This window comes from Trichomycterus rosablanca, chromosome 6 (assembly GCF_030014385.1).
Source record: "Trichomycterus rosablanca isolate fTriRos1 chromosome 6, fTriRos1.hap1, whole genome shotgun sequence".
Taxonomy (NCBI): Eukaryota; Metazoa; Chordata; class Actinopteri; order Siluriformes; family Trichomycteridae; genus Trichomycterus; species Trichomycterus rosablanca.
This window is the reverse complement of record NC_085993.1, coordinates 7,117,681-7,131,777: the sequence shown is the minus strand read 5'-3', so window position 1 is coordinate 7,131,777 and position 14,097 is coordinate 7,117,681. Positions and strand designations below refer to the sequence as shown.

General features: G+C 40.6%; 1 protein-coding gene across 3 annotated transcripts in view; it reads right to left on the bottom strand.

Annotated features, from left to right (window-relative positions):
• LOC134316834 (myosin-9-like) overlaps positions 1–14,097 on the bottom strand; it is a 32,429-nt gene that overhangs the window by 2,663 nt on the left and 15,669 nt on the right. For 2 of the 3 annotated variants that reach the window (XM_062997325.1, XM_062997324.1), the window contains 24 exons: positions 12,981–13,382; positions 12,118–12,239; positions 11,800–11,869; positions 11,402–11,562; positions 10,938–11,046; positions 10,628–10,759; positions 10,102–10,308; positions 9,797–9,934; positions 9,337–9,460; positions 8,046–8,217; positions 7,652–7,864; positions 7,261–7,405; positions 6,488–6,694; positions 6,156–6,260; positions 5,803–5,955; positions 5,062–5,310; positions 3,886–4,098; positions 3,273–3,485; positions 2,406–2,567; positions 2,126–2,254; positions 1,727–1,815; positions 1,511–1,634; positions 978–1,186; positions 10–118 (listed from right to left, as the gene is read on the bottom strand). In XM_062997325.1, the coding sequence (XP_062853395.1) occupies positions 10–118; positions 978–1,186; positions 1,511–1,634; positions 1,727–1,815; positions 2,126–2,254; positions 2,406–2,567; positions 3,273–3,485; positions 3,886–4,098; positions 5,062–5,310; positions 5,803–5,955; positions 6,156–6,260; positions 6,488–6,694; positions 7,261–7,405; positions 7,652–7,864; positions 8,046–8,217; positions 9,337–9,460; positions 9,797–9,934; positions 10,102–10,308; positions 10,628–10,759; positions 10,938–11,046; positions 11,402–11,562; positions 11,800–11,869; positions 12,118–12,239; positions 12,981–13,382 (3,957 nt within the window). The remainder of the gene's footprint in view (positions 1–9; positions 119–977; positions 1,187–1,510; positions 1,635–1,726; positions 1,816–2,125; positions 2,255–2,405; positions 2,568–3,272; positions 3,486–3,885; positions 4,099–5,061; positions 5,311–5,802; positions 5,956–6,155; positions 6,261–6,487; positions 6,695–7,260; positions 7,406–7,651; positions 7,865–8,045; positions 8,218–9,336; positions 9,461–9,796; positions 9,935–10,101; positions 10,309–10,627; positions 10,760–10,937; positions 11,047–11,401; positions 11,563–11,799; positions 11,870–12,117; positions 12,240–12,980; positions 13,383–14,097) is intronic. The other variant, XM_062997326.1, reaches the window with a different exon arrangement.

The following is a 14,097-nucleotide window of genomic DNA, read 5'->3' as shown; positions in this document are numbered from 1 at the left end:
ATCCCTGACCTGATCTTTAAACTGATCACTGTTGCGTCTCTCATCCTCAACCTGCAGCAGAACCTCTTTTAGTCTCTTCTCGGAACGTCGTACCAACTTCGAACTGGCCTGCTTTTCCCTGCACACAGTCATAACAGAACAATCAGACAATGCACTCACGTTTTGTCAGTACAGCATCTGATACTAAAAAGAGCTCATACAGAACCAAATAAGGACAAACTCATGTAAAACAGGCGAATTAAATATTTTAATAACTCGTACAGTAATAATTTGTACAGTTGAAATCATTTACAAAGCATTCAATGCTAAAAGCTGCTCTAAGTTCCCAAACCTGCCGTTAATGAGTTTTTAAAGGCACTGCACTTTAGCATCAAGTTTACAATTACTGATAGGCCACTGAAAGAGCGATGCTTCACATTAATACACATTCGATACTAAATGGCAAAAACAGTGCAGCGGTTTAATGCACTAATCCACCACTGTTGAGTATTCTCACAAAGGTGTTGCAATCAGAAGGTGGAAACGACTAGATTGGTGGGAAAGAGGTGGAGCACAAAGCAGCACTCACTATTGCAAAGCATCATCCAAGATCTGGTTGTTTTGTATCTGAGGCCTGAATTTACCAACAAACTCCAAATATTTAAACATTTGTGTCCATATAAAACCTGATTTTACACCCCAGGTACATTGAGATGTTTAATTGTATTAATGAAGCTGCAAAAGCAGAATTCCCAACGTCACAGCTAAATTACAAACTCAACCACAATGGTGGACCATTTTCAGCCAAAATCTCTCAATCCGACCAGTCTGGTGTGCTGGGCCTACTCAGACTATTAGTCTCCACTGACCGTAAACAAATGAGCAGGGAGTACCACAGTAAAGAACATTAATGTGTTCACTGGACGTTCTGGCGGAGCTGCTTCCTTAGCTGCACTGTGTTGTTGAGTATAGTTGATGTGTAAGTGTGTGTTGCTTACTTGGTCTCCTGGTCCAGCTGTTCCTCCAGCTGCAGCATTTTGGCCTCCAGGGCAGCGATAGTGGATTTAAATTTGGATTTGACAGAACCTTCCAGTTCCTGCAGTTTGGTCTTGAGGTCCTTGTTCTGTTTGTCAAGCTGCTGACGAGCCGTCTCGCTCTTCTGAGCCGAACTGCGCTCGACCCCTAGCTCTGTAGTCAGAGTGTCCACCTGTATGTACACACACATGGTCGAAGAGATGTTTCACATGACAACACTAAAGACAAGAAAAAACTGGACTGACATCACAATGTGAATTTCATTATCAGGGGCTAGTCTGCTAGGACAGGACATTGAAGAAAGCTGACCCATCTGTGCAGCCAACCATCACAAAGTGATGATGCCATAATGACATGACTAAGCTTACAGAACTAAAACATAAAAAATATGGACCATATTAATGAAACAGTAAGTCATTTGGGATTATGTCCTCATGATGTATTCTTGTGGGTACCTCTTTCTGGTAGATGTTCAGTCTAGTGTAAGTGCTTGTACCTGTAGGTTTGCTTTCTTCAGTCGGTCATTAACAAGCTCAGCGTTACACTGTTCTTCGTCCAGTTCCTCTTCCAACTGAGCAATCCGAGCCTCCAGCTTCTTCTTCTCCTCAACTACCAGCGACCTGACAAACATTGAAATGGTTTTACTTTCTGATTTATGGTCATTACATTACACAATATAAAGCTGGATGTGGGACAGAAGATCAAGACTTACATCTTCGAGTTCTGGCTGGTGAGTTCATCATGCATGTCGTCTCTCTCCTGCTGAATCTGCTTCTTTGTACGATCAGCAGCCGACAGGTTCTACACGAAGAAACTGAAGTTGTCAATCCTTTTTCATTATATTTGATGAACATTAACAAACCATAAAGGTTTGTATTAGATCGTGTAACTTTAGCATGCTTTGTTTACAATATTAACATAAAAAAATATAAGACAAGGCCAAAGCAACTCTAAGCAGTTCAGAAGACACTGCTGTATTTACGGAGCAGAGTCTGGATTTTCCCCCCCCATTTATTTCCCCAAGTCATTTCCGATTCCTGATCGTGAATCTCAAGACCACATGAGATCAGGGTAGACAGACAAACAAGGACAGTAAGAGAGATAGACGAACCTCATGTAGCTGCATGTTCTCGGCCTCCAGACTCTTAAGTTTGCGTTCGTTCTCCTTCGCGCTGTTCAATGCTGCATCTCTGGCTGCACGAACCTCCTCCAGCTCCCTCAGCTGATCCTTTAGCTGGGCCTAAACACACAGTTCAGAATTAAATGTGGAGCAATGGCAGAGAAAACATCCAGAATGAGGAACCAGGCTCAGAAAAGGAACACACGCTCCCTCTGGAAGCTTTGGGTTCCGTTTATGAGCCTGGTTTTATGAGCATGGAAAAGTTTAATACCTGCAGTTTCTTCAGCTGTCTCAGTGCTTCATCTCGAGCTTTATTAGCTTGGTCGATCTGAGCCTCCAGTTCAGAAAGATCCAGCTCCAACTTCTTTCTTGCTGCTATAGCTTGATTTCTCTGTTTCTTCTCATCCTCCAGTTCAGCTTCCATCTCGCGTACCTAAACACACACACACACACACCATTCGCATTCTTATACACCTGTGAGCCAAAACTTTAAGACCAAGTTCTTAATATGCTGTCAAACAAACTAGCTCTGACTCGCACAAAGACATCTGAAGAAGTCATGTGATCTCTGGTACCAGGACAGGTCCTTAGACTTTGGCTCTGGTCTTTGAAGAACTTCAGTACATTGTGAGCTGGAACTTTCTACAGTGCATCCTGGTGCATATCTTTCTGTCCAAATGGTCCAAACTAATTGAACCGCCTATCATCAATGCCTGTGCACTCCTTGTTGGATCATGGACAGGAGTTAGCATGAGCACTGACTGGCAGAGAAGGGTTCAAAGCACTGTGTGTTGTGACATTCACCTCATCACCTAAATTAAAACGATCAACAGAGGATCAACAGTAGATCTTCTGTTCATCTCCGTCAACCAACAACAGGCATTTTATTCCTCCCATATTCTGTCTTATCACACGTCCTGCACCACAGGAGCTAGATTATGAAAGCAACAGAGATTTCCCTATTTCATAAAGTTTATTAGGACTACCAGGGTGAAACCTGAGGTCAGGAACAACCACTAGCAAGCAGGGAGGAGCAATTTGGGTAAAAGGTTATAGCCATTAATGTGAACGTAGGTTTAATCTAATCTAAACAGCGATTAATAAAGCTTTTCATAAAATTATTCCAGAGTTCAGTCACCTGTTTGACGAGTTGTTTCCTTTTCTCCTCTCCCTGTTCATCTCGTCCCTGCAGGTCTCGCTCAAACTGAGCCTTCATGGCCTGCAGATTCACTTCCAAACGCAGCTTGGCATCTTCTGTCAGCTGAAGTTCATCCTCCAGTTCTTCCAGCTGGGTCTTCATCTCCTCCAACTGCTGCTCCATTGCCCGCTTGGCACGCTCCAGCTCATGAACCTGCACAAGGAACAGACGCACACCATCAACTCACATGTATAAAGGGTCTCATTATATTTGTATATACATACACTACATGGCCAAAAGTGTGTGAAAACTCATAATTAGGTTTAGGTGTTTCATCCACACCCATTAGTAACATGTATAGAAAACGTTGTGCTTTCAACCTAATTTATCTTGCTTTTAGCACAGGGCCAGTCATAAAATGGAAAAGGGTCGCTGCCAAACCGGTGCCACAAAGACATGATTTGACGAGTTTGGTGTGGATGATCTCCATTGGCTTGACAGAGCCCTGAACTCACCCAATCAGAAGACATTTGGGATGAACTGGAACCCAATTCCAAACCAGGCCTGACCTCACAAATGCCCTTTAGACTGAAAAGGCACAAAGTATACTTACGCTCTTTCCAACATCATCTTTGGAAGACATCAGATCCTCCATCTCAGTTTTCAGGAGTTTGTTACTGCGTTCCAGTTCATTCCGTTGGTCCACTACAGCCTCGAGATCTTTCACCAGGGTAAGAGCCTTGGTTTCCTTCTCTCTCGCTTCGGCTTCAGCTCGATCTCTCTCCTCAGCATAACGAGCAGATATAGTCTTCTCCTCAGCCAGCAACTGCAAATACACAAATGTTACAGCAAACTCCTGACCTCAGATCTCACAGCATTCATTTTACATTCCATACCAAACACACTAAGTTACATGAAGTTATTAGAAATCTGTGATCATAGAATATCTAGAATATTAAAACTGGCATTCGGCTGGTGAGGTAGTCTAATACAGTAACCCACAATTGGCTGGATCAACAACAGTCACACCTAGTGCGTACACTTAGCCTTAGATGGAGTGACATAGCCATGCAATGACAATGTAAACAAGGCTGGACTGAAAGACAACTATGAAAATACTCAAGTGGCAAGGGCTAGCAATGCAAGCTGGACTTCACAAAGCATTGTTCTCCAGGGCACAACTAGGAATGAACATTGCATTTTTTGCACTGCAGCAATAAGTGTGCTCTAGCATCTGTACATCTACTAAAGAGTACTACTGTGTGTGAATCTCCAGTTTGTCATAGACTAATAAATGTTTTCAGTGCTAAATTAGCTCTGCAGCTTTATCATTTTAATTTAGGGCTGATTTGTGGGCATATTAAGTGCCCCCATGAGTATTGATGTTTATCATGATTATTAGGTTTGCCCAACAGGAGACATGCTTGCACTGCACTGGCCTCATGTTGCTATAAAAAGTACATTCCTGGCCTAAAGCTGTAAGATCTACAAAAATGCTGAATTGAAGAAAATCCAGGTACTTTCATTAGCTCAGTTTACTCAATTTGGGACACAGAGTTTATTGAGAAGTTCATGACTGTTCTTGATAAAGGTAAATTAGGTATACAACTAAAGACCATGACATTAAATAAGTTATGAAACCAGTCTAAAAATCAAGCCATCTGCTACATGATCAAGTATGTCAGTCTGCAACATTTACAAAAAGTCTGTGAGTCTGGTGGGACTGAAATCAAGAACCAGAAATAAAGTAAAGTAAAAGCTCACTCTGTTCACACTTGTTAATCCGTACCTGATCGAATTTTTTCTGCTTCCTCTCCAGCTCCTGGACGATCTGACGCTGTTGATCCTGACCCACCAGCAGATCATCGAGTTCTCGTTGCAGCCTCACCCTGGTCTTCTCCAGCTTATCATAAGCTGAGCTTTTCTCCTCCAGACGCTGGTTCAGGTTCTCCATCTCTCTCTGCAGCTTCCTCTTTCCTTCTTCTGAATTCTCTAGAGTTGCTGCTTCCTGCTCCATCTTCTTCTTCAACTCTGATAACTGAGCAATATAAGGAGGACAAATACAAAGTAAATGGTTAAAACTACCAACGTTATTAATTTGGGGAGTCTGAACCCCCTTCCCCCACAGTTCATTTGTTGTTTTGAAGCCAGAGATGATTGTAGTTTGTCGATTGCTTGCTCCATGTTTAACTGCTTTTCCTGCTGTCCTCAGGTCAATTGTAGTGTCATGTTGTCAATTGTGATGTTAGCTCTTGTGTGCTGCTCCTGTCCAGTGACCATTAGTGGTTCCTTGAAGCTTTTACTTGTAGACGATGGAAACAGTTGTACAGACAGCAATGCTGAAAGTGCTGTGGCTCTGTAACCTTTTATGTTCACATGTTTCACATTTTGGTCTTTAGAGCATTTGGTAGCTCCTTCAGCTTCACCATGATTGGTTAGGAAGATTTTTTTCCACATACAGCACCAAGGAAAATCACTTATGATACAGCATTAATATCTAGAACTTGATTTATTAGGATGGTCTCGGTACCTGAGCCTGTGCGGAGTGCAGTTGTTTCTCCACACTCTTCTTTCCTTCCTCTTCCTCTTCCAGAAGCTCCTTTAGCCGGTTTTGTTCATCCTCCATCTGACGCACACGAGTGGACATGGACAGCTTCTGACGAGTCTCCTCTTGCAGCAAACCCTGAATAACAACACAGTTTATTTTTAGTTACTACATTTCCAGTGGGATGATTAGTTCATTGGTTATGCAGATTCAGTCTTTATAGTCAAGAGAAACTGAAACTTGCTGGGGGTCGATTTTCCGTTTTACTGAGGCTTCAAAACAGACTGAAGCCGCTTCACTAGTTAAGATAGCACTAATAAACAGTTTGTGATGGTTACCTGAGTATCCTGTAGTTGAGACTCAACAGAAGACCAGTCTTTAGTTGCTTTGATGGATTTACTCTCCACTTCAGCCAGAGTGCTGCTCAAGTTGTCTAACTCCAACTAGAAGCAAAGTCAAATCAAATAAATATGCAACACAAAAACAGAAAGTCATCCTAAGACTTCTGAAAGAGCAATACATTAAAATCTTATGATGACACATTTATCTTCACATCTAACCATCCAGATGTATAACATTTCTAAAAATCTACCATCATCCATCACACTTAAACAGCCAACAAATCAACCACTGAAAGAAGAAGAAAAAAAAACACCACCACACTAAATACCTGCATTTTGCTCATCTTGTTGGCCATTTCCTTCTTCTGTTTCTCACTCTCTGTATGTTTGAGCTGGAGTTCCTGTAGCTGAGATTCAGCTTTTTTCCTACGATGTTCAGAATCGTTTTTACCTTGAGTGAGGGACTGGAGCTCGATTTGAAGCTCGTTGCGTTCACTCTCCAGAGTGTGTTTATTTTTCTCCACTGATGCTTTGTTCTGAAATAGATGAGCAGATTGATATAAAGAAACATATCAGATTTTGAAGAGTTGAAAGTTAGGATTCAAACTGGGTGCAGTAAAACACTATGCTATTGCTGGTTGGGTACTTGGATGGTGCAGAAGTCGTATGCTTTAGCCTACAAATTCAGGGCAAAGGGAAATTGTGCAAAACATTGTGCCACCAGCTTGGCCAGGTGGTTGGGCACAATCAGCCAGGTTAAGGGGGCACTTAATTGGTACTGCAACAGTGCCTCCTATGGACTGGTTGGCGCATTAGCACAAGTTGCAGAGGAACACTGAGCATAGCAACGTCTCTTATACTGTATGCTTTCTGTATGAATTCAATGCTGGAGGTACATGTTAGCCAGCAGCCCTCCTCGGCCAGCATGAGTGTTGTGCAACCAGCAGAGGTTGCCGGAGTGTAAAGGGAACTGAACATATCCAGTTTGGAAAACACAAAAGAAAATGAGGTATTATTAAAATTAATTGATTTCTGGATTGAAAATTTACCAGCAATGCTAATAATTCATCTAGTTAACTGGAGATCAGACATGGTCATTTACCCTCTTGGCCTGTTCCAGTTGTTCGTTCAGCTCTTCAAAGGCCTGTGTGTGTTTTTGGCGCATTTCGGTGAGGAGCTGCTCATGAGACTGAGCTTCATCTTCCAGAGTTTTCTTCAGCTGAGTAACCTCAGTCTCTCTTTTAGCTCTGCAAACAGAAAACAAGGTCACTCTTGTTTTACATGGAGTATGGACACTCATTTAAATGATTACGTTCAAGTGTTTCAGCCACATCCATGTGAAGTCCATAAATTGATGACATGCATTGGTTGTGTAATAATCAAAGAGGAAATTAAAACTGTTGGTTCCAGTAAATGTGGAAGAGGCTGGAGCACATAGCCAGTTCTAATCCTTTAGATTTCAGTGTGCTGATTTTAATGAGTTTACTTTTTACCTGAGTTCTTGCTGAGCAGCAGTGGAGTCCAGCGTATCCTCCAGCTCAGTTTTCAGTGCTTCCAGTTCCTCGCTCAAATCTCGTCTTTGTTTTTCGGCTTTATTACGAGCCGCTCTCTCCAATTCCAGATCCTCCTGAAGTTCAGAAACTTGAGCCTCCAGTTCCCTCACCCTCTTCTGAGCAGCATTTTTCAGTGATGTTTCCTGCTCCACTCTAAGCACATAAAGACACGAGGATACTTTTCTAGCTCTAGAGATGAATTTGTACTTAACATGGAACAAATGTAACAAAACACAAAAAGTTTTAGCACAAGACTCCAGTGCTAATTTGCAAGTGTCAAATAAATCTGACCCAATTACATGCAGATTGATTGTATAATCAGGGGCGACCCTACCTGGCAAGAGCTGCCTGTAGCTCCTCCTCTTTTTTGGCGAGCTGGGCACGAAGTTCAGCGATTTGAGCCTGAAGGTCAGCAATGAGATCATTAAGCTCAGTGGAATCAGTTTCTAGCTTCCTCCGGTTCTTCTCCAGTTCCTGTCGAGCCTTTTCCTCCTTCTTCAGACGGTCTGGAATTAGAAAATAAACATTTTAATTTAATTTAATTTATTTATTTTCCCTCCGACACGTCCAATCTGCGGTTGATTCTAATCACCTTCCAGTGTTGGGTTATCATGTACAGAAAGCCACACAATGCTTCATGTGACTCCCCACCCATGTTCGGACCAGTTCTGGTGATCGCAACTCTCCCTCAAACACACACAAATGTGTCAGAGGCTCTTCTGAGATTAAAACTAGGAAGTTCCAACAATTTGCAGTGGTGTGTTAGCGTCTTAGATCATTGAACCACCCAAATCCCGAAAAAATTATTTTATTGCTTTGATTCATTGGGATTCAGTTCCTACAGATACTGTTTATAGGTTCTCCTCAGAAGATGCAAGTATGATGAGTAAAATTAGAAATCGGTTTTTAAATTATATTTTTATTAACTAGTTAATTTAATAAATAAGAGTTTTCTTTGTAAAACACAGGTTCACAAACTTGTGGGCATGACACAACTTTCAATCTAAAGCTGTGAGGCAATGCATAAGAGAAATAGCCATAACTATAGAATACACCATGTAGTGATACCTACAATGCAGATGGAGATAAAAAATTTATTGTCCCCAAAGTGCATTTAAGAGTTTATGCACCAATGTTGGACAAGAACCTTTGGCACACAAATATCCAAAAATCTCAAAACTCTTGTTGCAAACCATTCCAGTAGAGTGGAGGCTTGAACACAACACGACAGGACTGGTTGAGATAACATGCTAAGCTTTATTTTAAAAGATCGAACATTTTAAATATAAAACGTTTTGCTTTCCCACAAATAAATTATATGATTTGTTGGAGTGGTGATAGAATGAGTGAGAAACACCCACCAAACCATCCTGTTCAAATAAAAAAATAAAAAAAACATGTATAGAATTTTTGTTCAACTCCATCAATAAATTTTCTTCTGAAATCTTCATGTTCTTTAGTCAGATTGCACGGTTAGAACCAGGTGGGTAAAATAAGAGTCAAGGATGGTCTGCATACCTGCATCACTCCACTGGTCACAGTTTGCTAATATTTCTCAGCTTCAACAAACAGTTTTTACGCTGAATAACACTGGAAATGGACAGTGAAATGAGTGATGCTCTCACCCTCCAGATCGGTGATCATGGCTTCATGTTTGTTTTTGAGTTTCTGCAGGGATTTGGATTTCTCCTCTTCCTCTGCCAGGTTAGAACTGAACTCTGCAACTCTTTCTTCCATTTGTTTCTTCTCCTACAAACACAACAGATCATGAAAAAGACAGTAAACCAAGTGATTTCCAACAATGACACTACAAAAACAAAACCTGCATAAACAACAACACTGTTCTGAACCAGACCAAGGCATGGTTACTGGTTCTTGGTGCTTCATTGTGGATCTTTAGGCAGCTTTTCCTTCAACAATTCCAAACTGTCTGTTTTAGTACATTGGTCCTCAGAAATTATTCATGCTGCTCTTAAAATCCTGCATTGTCTCAATTTGGATACATCCAACTCACCCATGTACTGTCAGCACCTTAAAAAACTAGTATCACTATGCAAACACAAAACTAGTATCATCACTCCAAACCTTATTAAGCTTGACATTCTGATCATCGAGCACCATGATGTCGTCATCTAGTTTCTTCAGTTTGGCATCAGTGGTCACTTTCTCCAGCTGGAGTTTCTGCCTTGCTGCTTCCTCCTCATCCAACTGCTGCTCCAAATCCTGATAATTTAAAGACAGTGTTATTGATCTCTGAATATTCTTTATCTTAGAGCTACAGGTTCAGACAAAGACCATCATTATCTACAGTAAGAAAGAATCATATTGACATAGCCACAACACAGACAGATCATAATCCTACTGAAGATCTTCCACTTCCTCTCTCTTACCGCAATGTTCTGCTGCATCTTTTTCTTCTCATTCTGCATTTGAACAACACGTTCCTCCTCCTCTTCCACGCGATTCTCCAGGTCGTGTAGAATCTCCTCCAGTTCCTGCTGCCGAGCGGCCAGTCGAGCCCTCATTTCCTCTGCCTCGGCACAGAGCTCCGTCTCGGCCTGAAGTTGCTCCTGTAGTGCCTGCTTCTCAGCACTGAGCTGAGGGATGGAAAAAGAAAACAAGATAAAATACAGCCTCGTAAACCAAGCAGCGTTGGCTCAGCTGTTATAAAACTTGACTAGTAATCAGAAGATCACAGGTTCAAGCCCTACCAATGCCAGGTTTTCCCTGTTAGGGCCTTGAGCAAGGCCTTTAACACTAACTGTATGGATTGTATTCCTTCACTATTTCAGGACTCCTATATGGAACACTTACTGATCTCAAATGTGATTATCAAGGTTAGTCGAAGCAACTGCCTTCATACTCTTTAATACATATTTGGTTGATGTCAAGCCCAGATTTAGAGGATGTGTGTACCTGCTGCTGTTTGGTCGTGTACTCCTGTAGTTGCTGCTCAAACTGCTGCTGCTTCTCCTTCACCTTCTCCAGCTCTTCCTCCTTCGCCTGCATCTCCTCCTCCTGGCGAGTCACCTGCAGCAGAGGCTTCACCTGCATACACACACACACACAGGTTCAAGTTTTCATTATTTGAATGCTTTCTGCAGTGCTTTAATTGGTTTACCATCTGATAATTGTATCACTGGTACACCCTATCATACTCCCTACCATACACCTTGAGATTATAGAACATTATATACATCTGTGGATCACATGTGTATCCCCCCACCTTGGTAAAGAGTCTCCACCACTGCCAGTTCCGGAGTTTCAGATAAGCGGCACAGTTCCTCTGAATCACCCTCATCGCTGTTAACTGCTGCTGACGTTTAGAAAATGCCCTGCACATACAAACAAGAACATTAAGGATATTCTGATCTAAAGTAAAACTTCAACCAGCCTGAAATTAGAACTGCTTCTTTACAAAACTCTGTAGAATCAACAGCTTGTCACTTCATTACACTTATTTAAATAAAGTGTTCTAATAATATGACTTACACACCATCAGCATTTTTAGACTGTAAGCATTTTTCTGTTTTTTGGTCTAAAAATAGATTATTTGACCCTCCAAAAACTTTAATTACATTTTAGTAAAGAAAAGATTTGGTAACAGTTTGCATTTTGCTTTTCTAAATGAATTTATTATTATAAAGTGAAATCAATCAAAAATTAAATAAATTATTAATAAAAACTTACTTGCGGGCAACATAGCCACGACACCAGGCCTGGAATTTAAGAATGACGTCTGTGATTTTAATATCACGCTCCTCCTCCAGGTGAGCCAGAACTCCAGCACGAAAGAACACCTTACTCTGTCCGATTCGATAGAGATTAGAGTCCAACTCCAGAGCTTTAATCTGATTGGAGAAAACAAGGAAACTAGGAATCCTTCTCTGAACTCGACAGATTTTTTCCAAAGTTCCATTTCAAACACTTTATGATAAATATCTATTACAACATTTACAGCAGATGAGATTGATATTGATTTATTAAGCTTAAGATGTAGAGTGAGCATTAAATATACGTACAGTATGACGTCCTGTTATTTGGTGCATTTTAAATGTTTAAAAATCAATTTCTGTAAATAAACGTACCATTAACACACAGGCTTGTTTACCATCCATAAAGCCTTTGGGAATCGCATTAGGAGTGAGCAGCTCATATCTGAAAGGGAAAAGAAAAAGAAAAGTAAAATGAGATGCTACAGTAACTATAGAAAAAGGTACAAAAGTAATGCAAAACATTAACATTCAAGAGGATGCAAATTGCATCTGTAACCAGTAAAGATAAACTGCTCTTTGTCTGGACATGTATTGTACATGTACCATTTACTAGATGACCTAGTAAAACACCTGAACTCTAGAATTACAAGGGGCATCTACATACTTTTGGTCATAAGGTCTGTATTGTACCTCTGTCTGAACTCCTGGAAGATGATTCGGTTAGGGAAGCCCTGTCTGCAGATCCTGATTCCCTCCAGCACACCGTTACACCTCAACTGATCCAGAACCAGGTGAGGCTCCAGCTTCCCTGCCTGAGAGAGACAATGAATTATAAAACTCAAGCGGCTCTAAATAAATAAATAAACTACACCTTACTGATGTCAATTCAGTCCCTGATCATAAAACGACACAGCTAATACTATGTTAATAGTGAAACTGCTTATGTTTTTATTTTATGCTAGAATTACATTATCAGCTATTGTTTGTTGCATCAATAAATAAATTGCTCAGAATTTACTGACTTTAGCAGTGAAAATGCACTTAAATGGCAGACATACAGTAGGACCATGCAACTCCCTATGCATTCCTTCACCAATTGTACAAACACCTCAGACAGGAGGAGTCACTGTTGCAGCAGCAAGAAAATTTTACCCCACAGATTACTTAAAGCTCAACATCTACCCTCCAGCAAGAAACCAGAATCATCTAGAGCTTTTGAAGCCCATTAAAAAAAAAAACCCTCTGATAATCCAACAACATTGTTAATAACGTTTAGTTAACGCTTGTATCAGATCAACATTCTAAATGCTAAACAGAAGGATGGTAAGCAGAAACAGTTCATCTTACTGTTGTACATCACTGCTACCTTCACTATGCTTCACTGTTTATTGCTGAATAAAGCATGAAAGCATGTTTTAGAGGGTTGCTGCACACTTGTCGGATATGGGATGCAAAATTTTGGTAGTTTGGAGCTTCAGCTAGGTTAAAAAATATTAGTTATATAAGTTACCTATAAGTTTTTGATTTTTCTAGAAACACTTTTCTCCTCTTACCTTCTTCTCGTGGTTGGGAATGATGCATCGGACAAAGTTAGGGTTGGTGTTTCTCAGTGTGGTCATCAGATTGGCGAGCTGCTCTTTATAAAGCTGTCCGACAGTTCTGAACATTCCCTTACGGGTTTTAAACGCCCCAGGTGCCGAATCAGACATCCCTGCTACCTTATCCAGTCCCACAATTCTGTCCACTGAAGTTGAGGAGAGAGAAAAAATGTTAGAGATGTAGAATTTAATACTCGATAGCACATACAGAGCTAATGTGGCCAAGTGAAAGAAAATCTTACCATCTTTCCAGAGTTCAGACACAAATTTATCTGATGACTGATTAAGCATTGTGGTGACGTTGTCGTTTAGAGGATCCATGTTCTTCAACAACCACTCCACTGCTTTATAATCCACCTAAGAAAAACAAACAAACAATCCACAGGTTAAAAGTAAGACATGCAAACGGAGAGTAATTCCAACTAACGGTACAGATTATCTTTGGTATCACACAATTTACAACACAGTCCCATCATAAGTACAGACCAATTCCCATTTCTTGATAGTCAAACTTGCCAGCAGCTAGTTTTTGTTAGGATCTTTTATGTGGGTGAAGGAACATGCTGGTACATTACAAGTAATTTGTAGAACATTATTTGTTCTGAATTGAGACAAATTGTATTTGAGGAAATTACCTTTCTATCTAAAACACACAAAATTAAGTTCAAATAAGAACGTACACAGAGTGATGTGGGATCCACAGTATATAAATGTCTCATGTACACATACATGCCATTAATAAATGCTGCAAGCCCAAACTCCTTGAGTAGCTTTACTCCATTGATTATGCGTCTGTTTCATTTAATGCCAATTTCAAGACTTTTTAGATCACTGTTTAGTTAAACATTCTTTGATTTACCCAATTTACTCTCTTTACGTCTTTGGTACAACCTACTTGTAAAAAGTGAATTAGAAAGTGTCATCTGCAAATTATCTCTAAAGTAGGATGCAAGTGCACCACATGCACCTGAAGTGATTCATCAAGTGAGTTCAAAATGCCACACATGTCCATAAATGAAATATGTCCAGTTTGAAAATTGGCTGAATCCTGCAGGACTTTATGCTTTAGAAA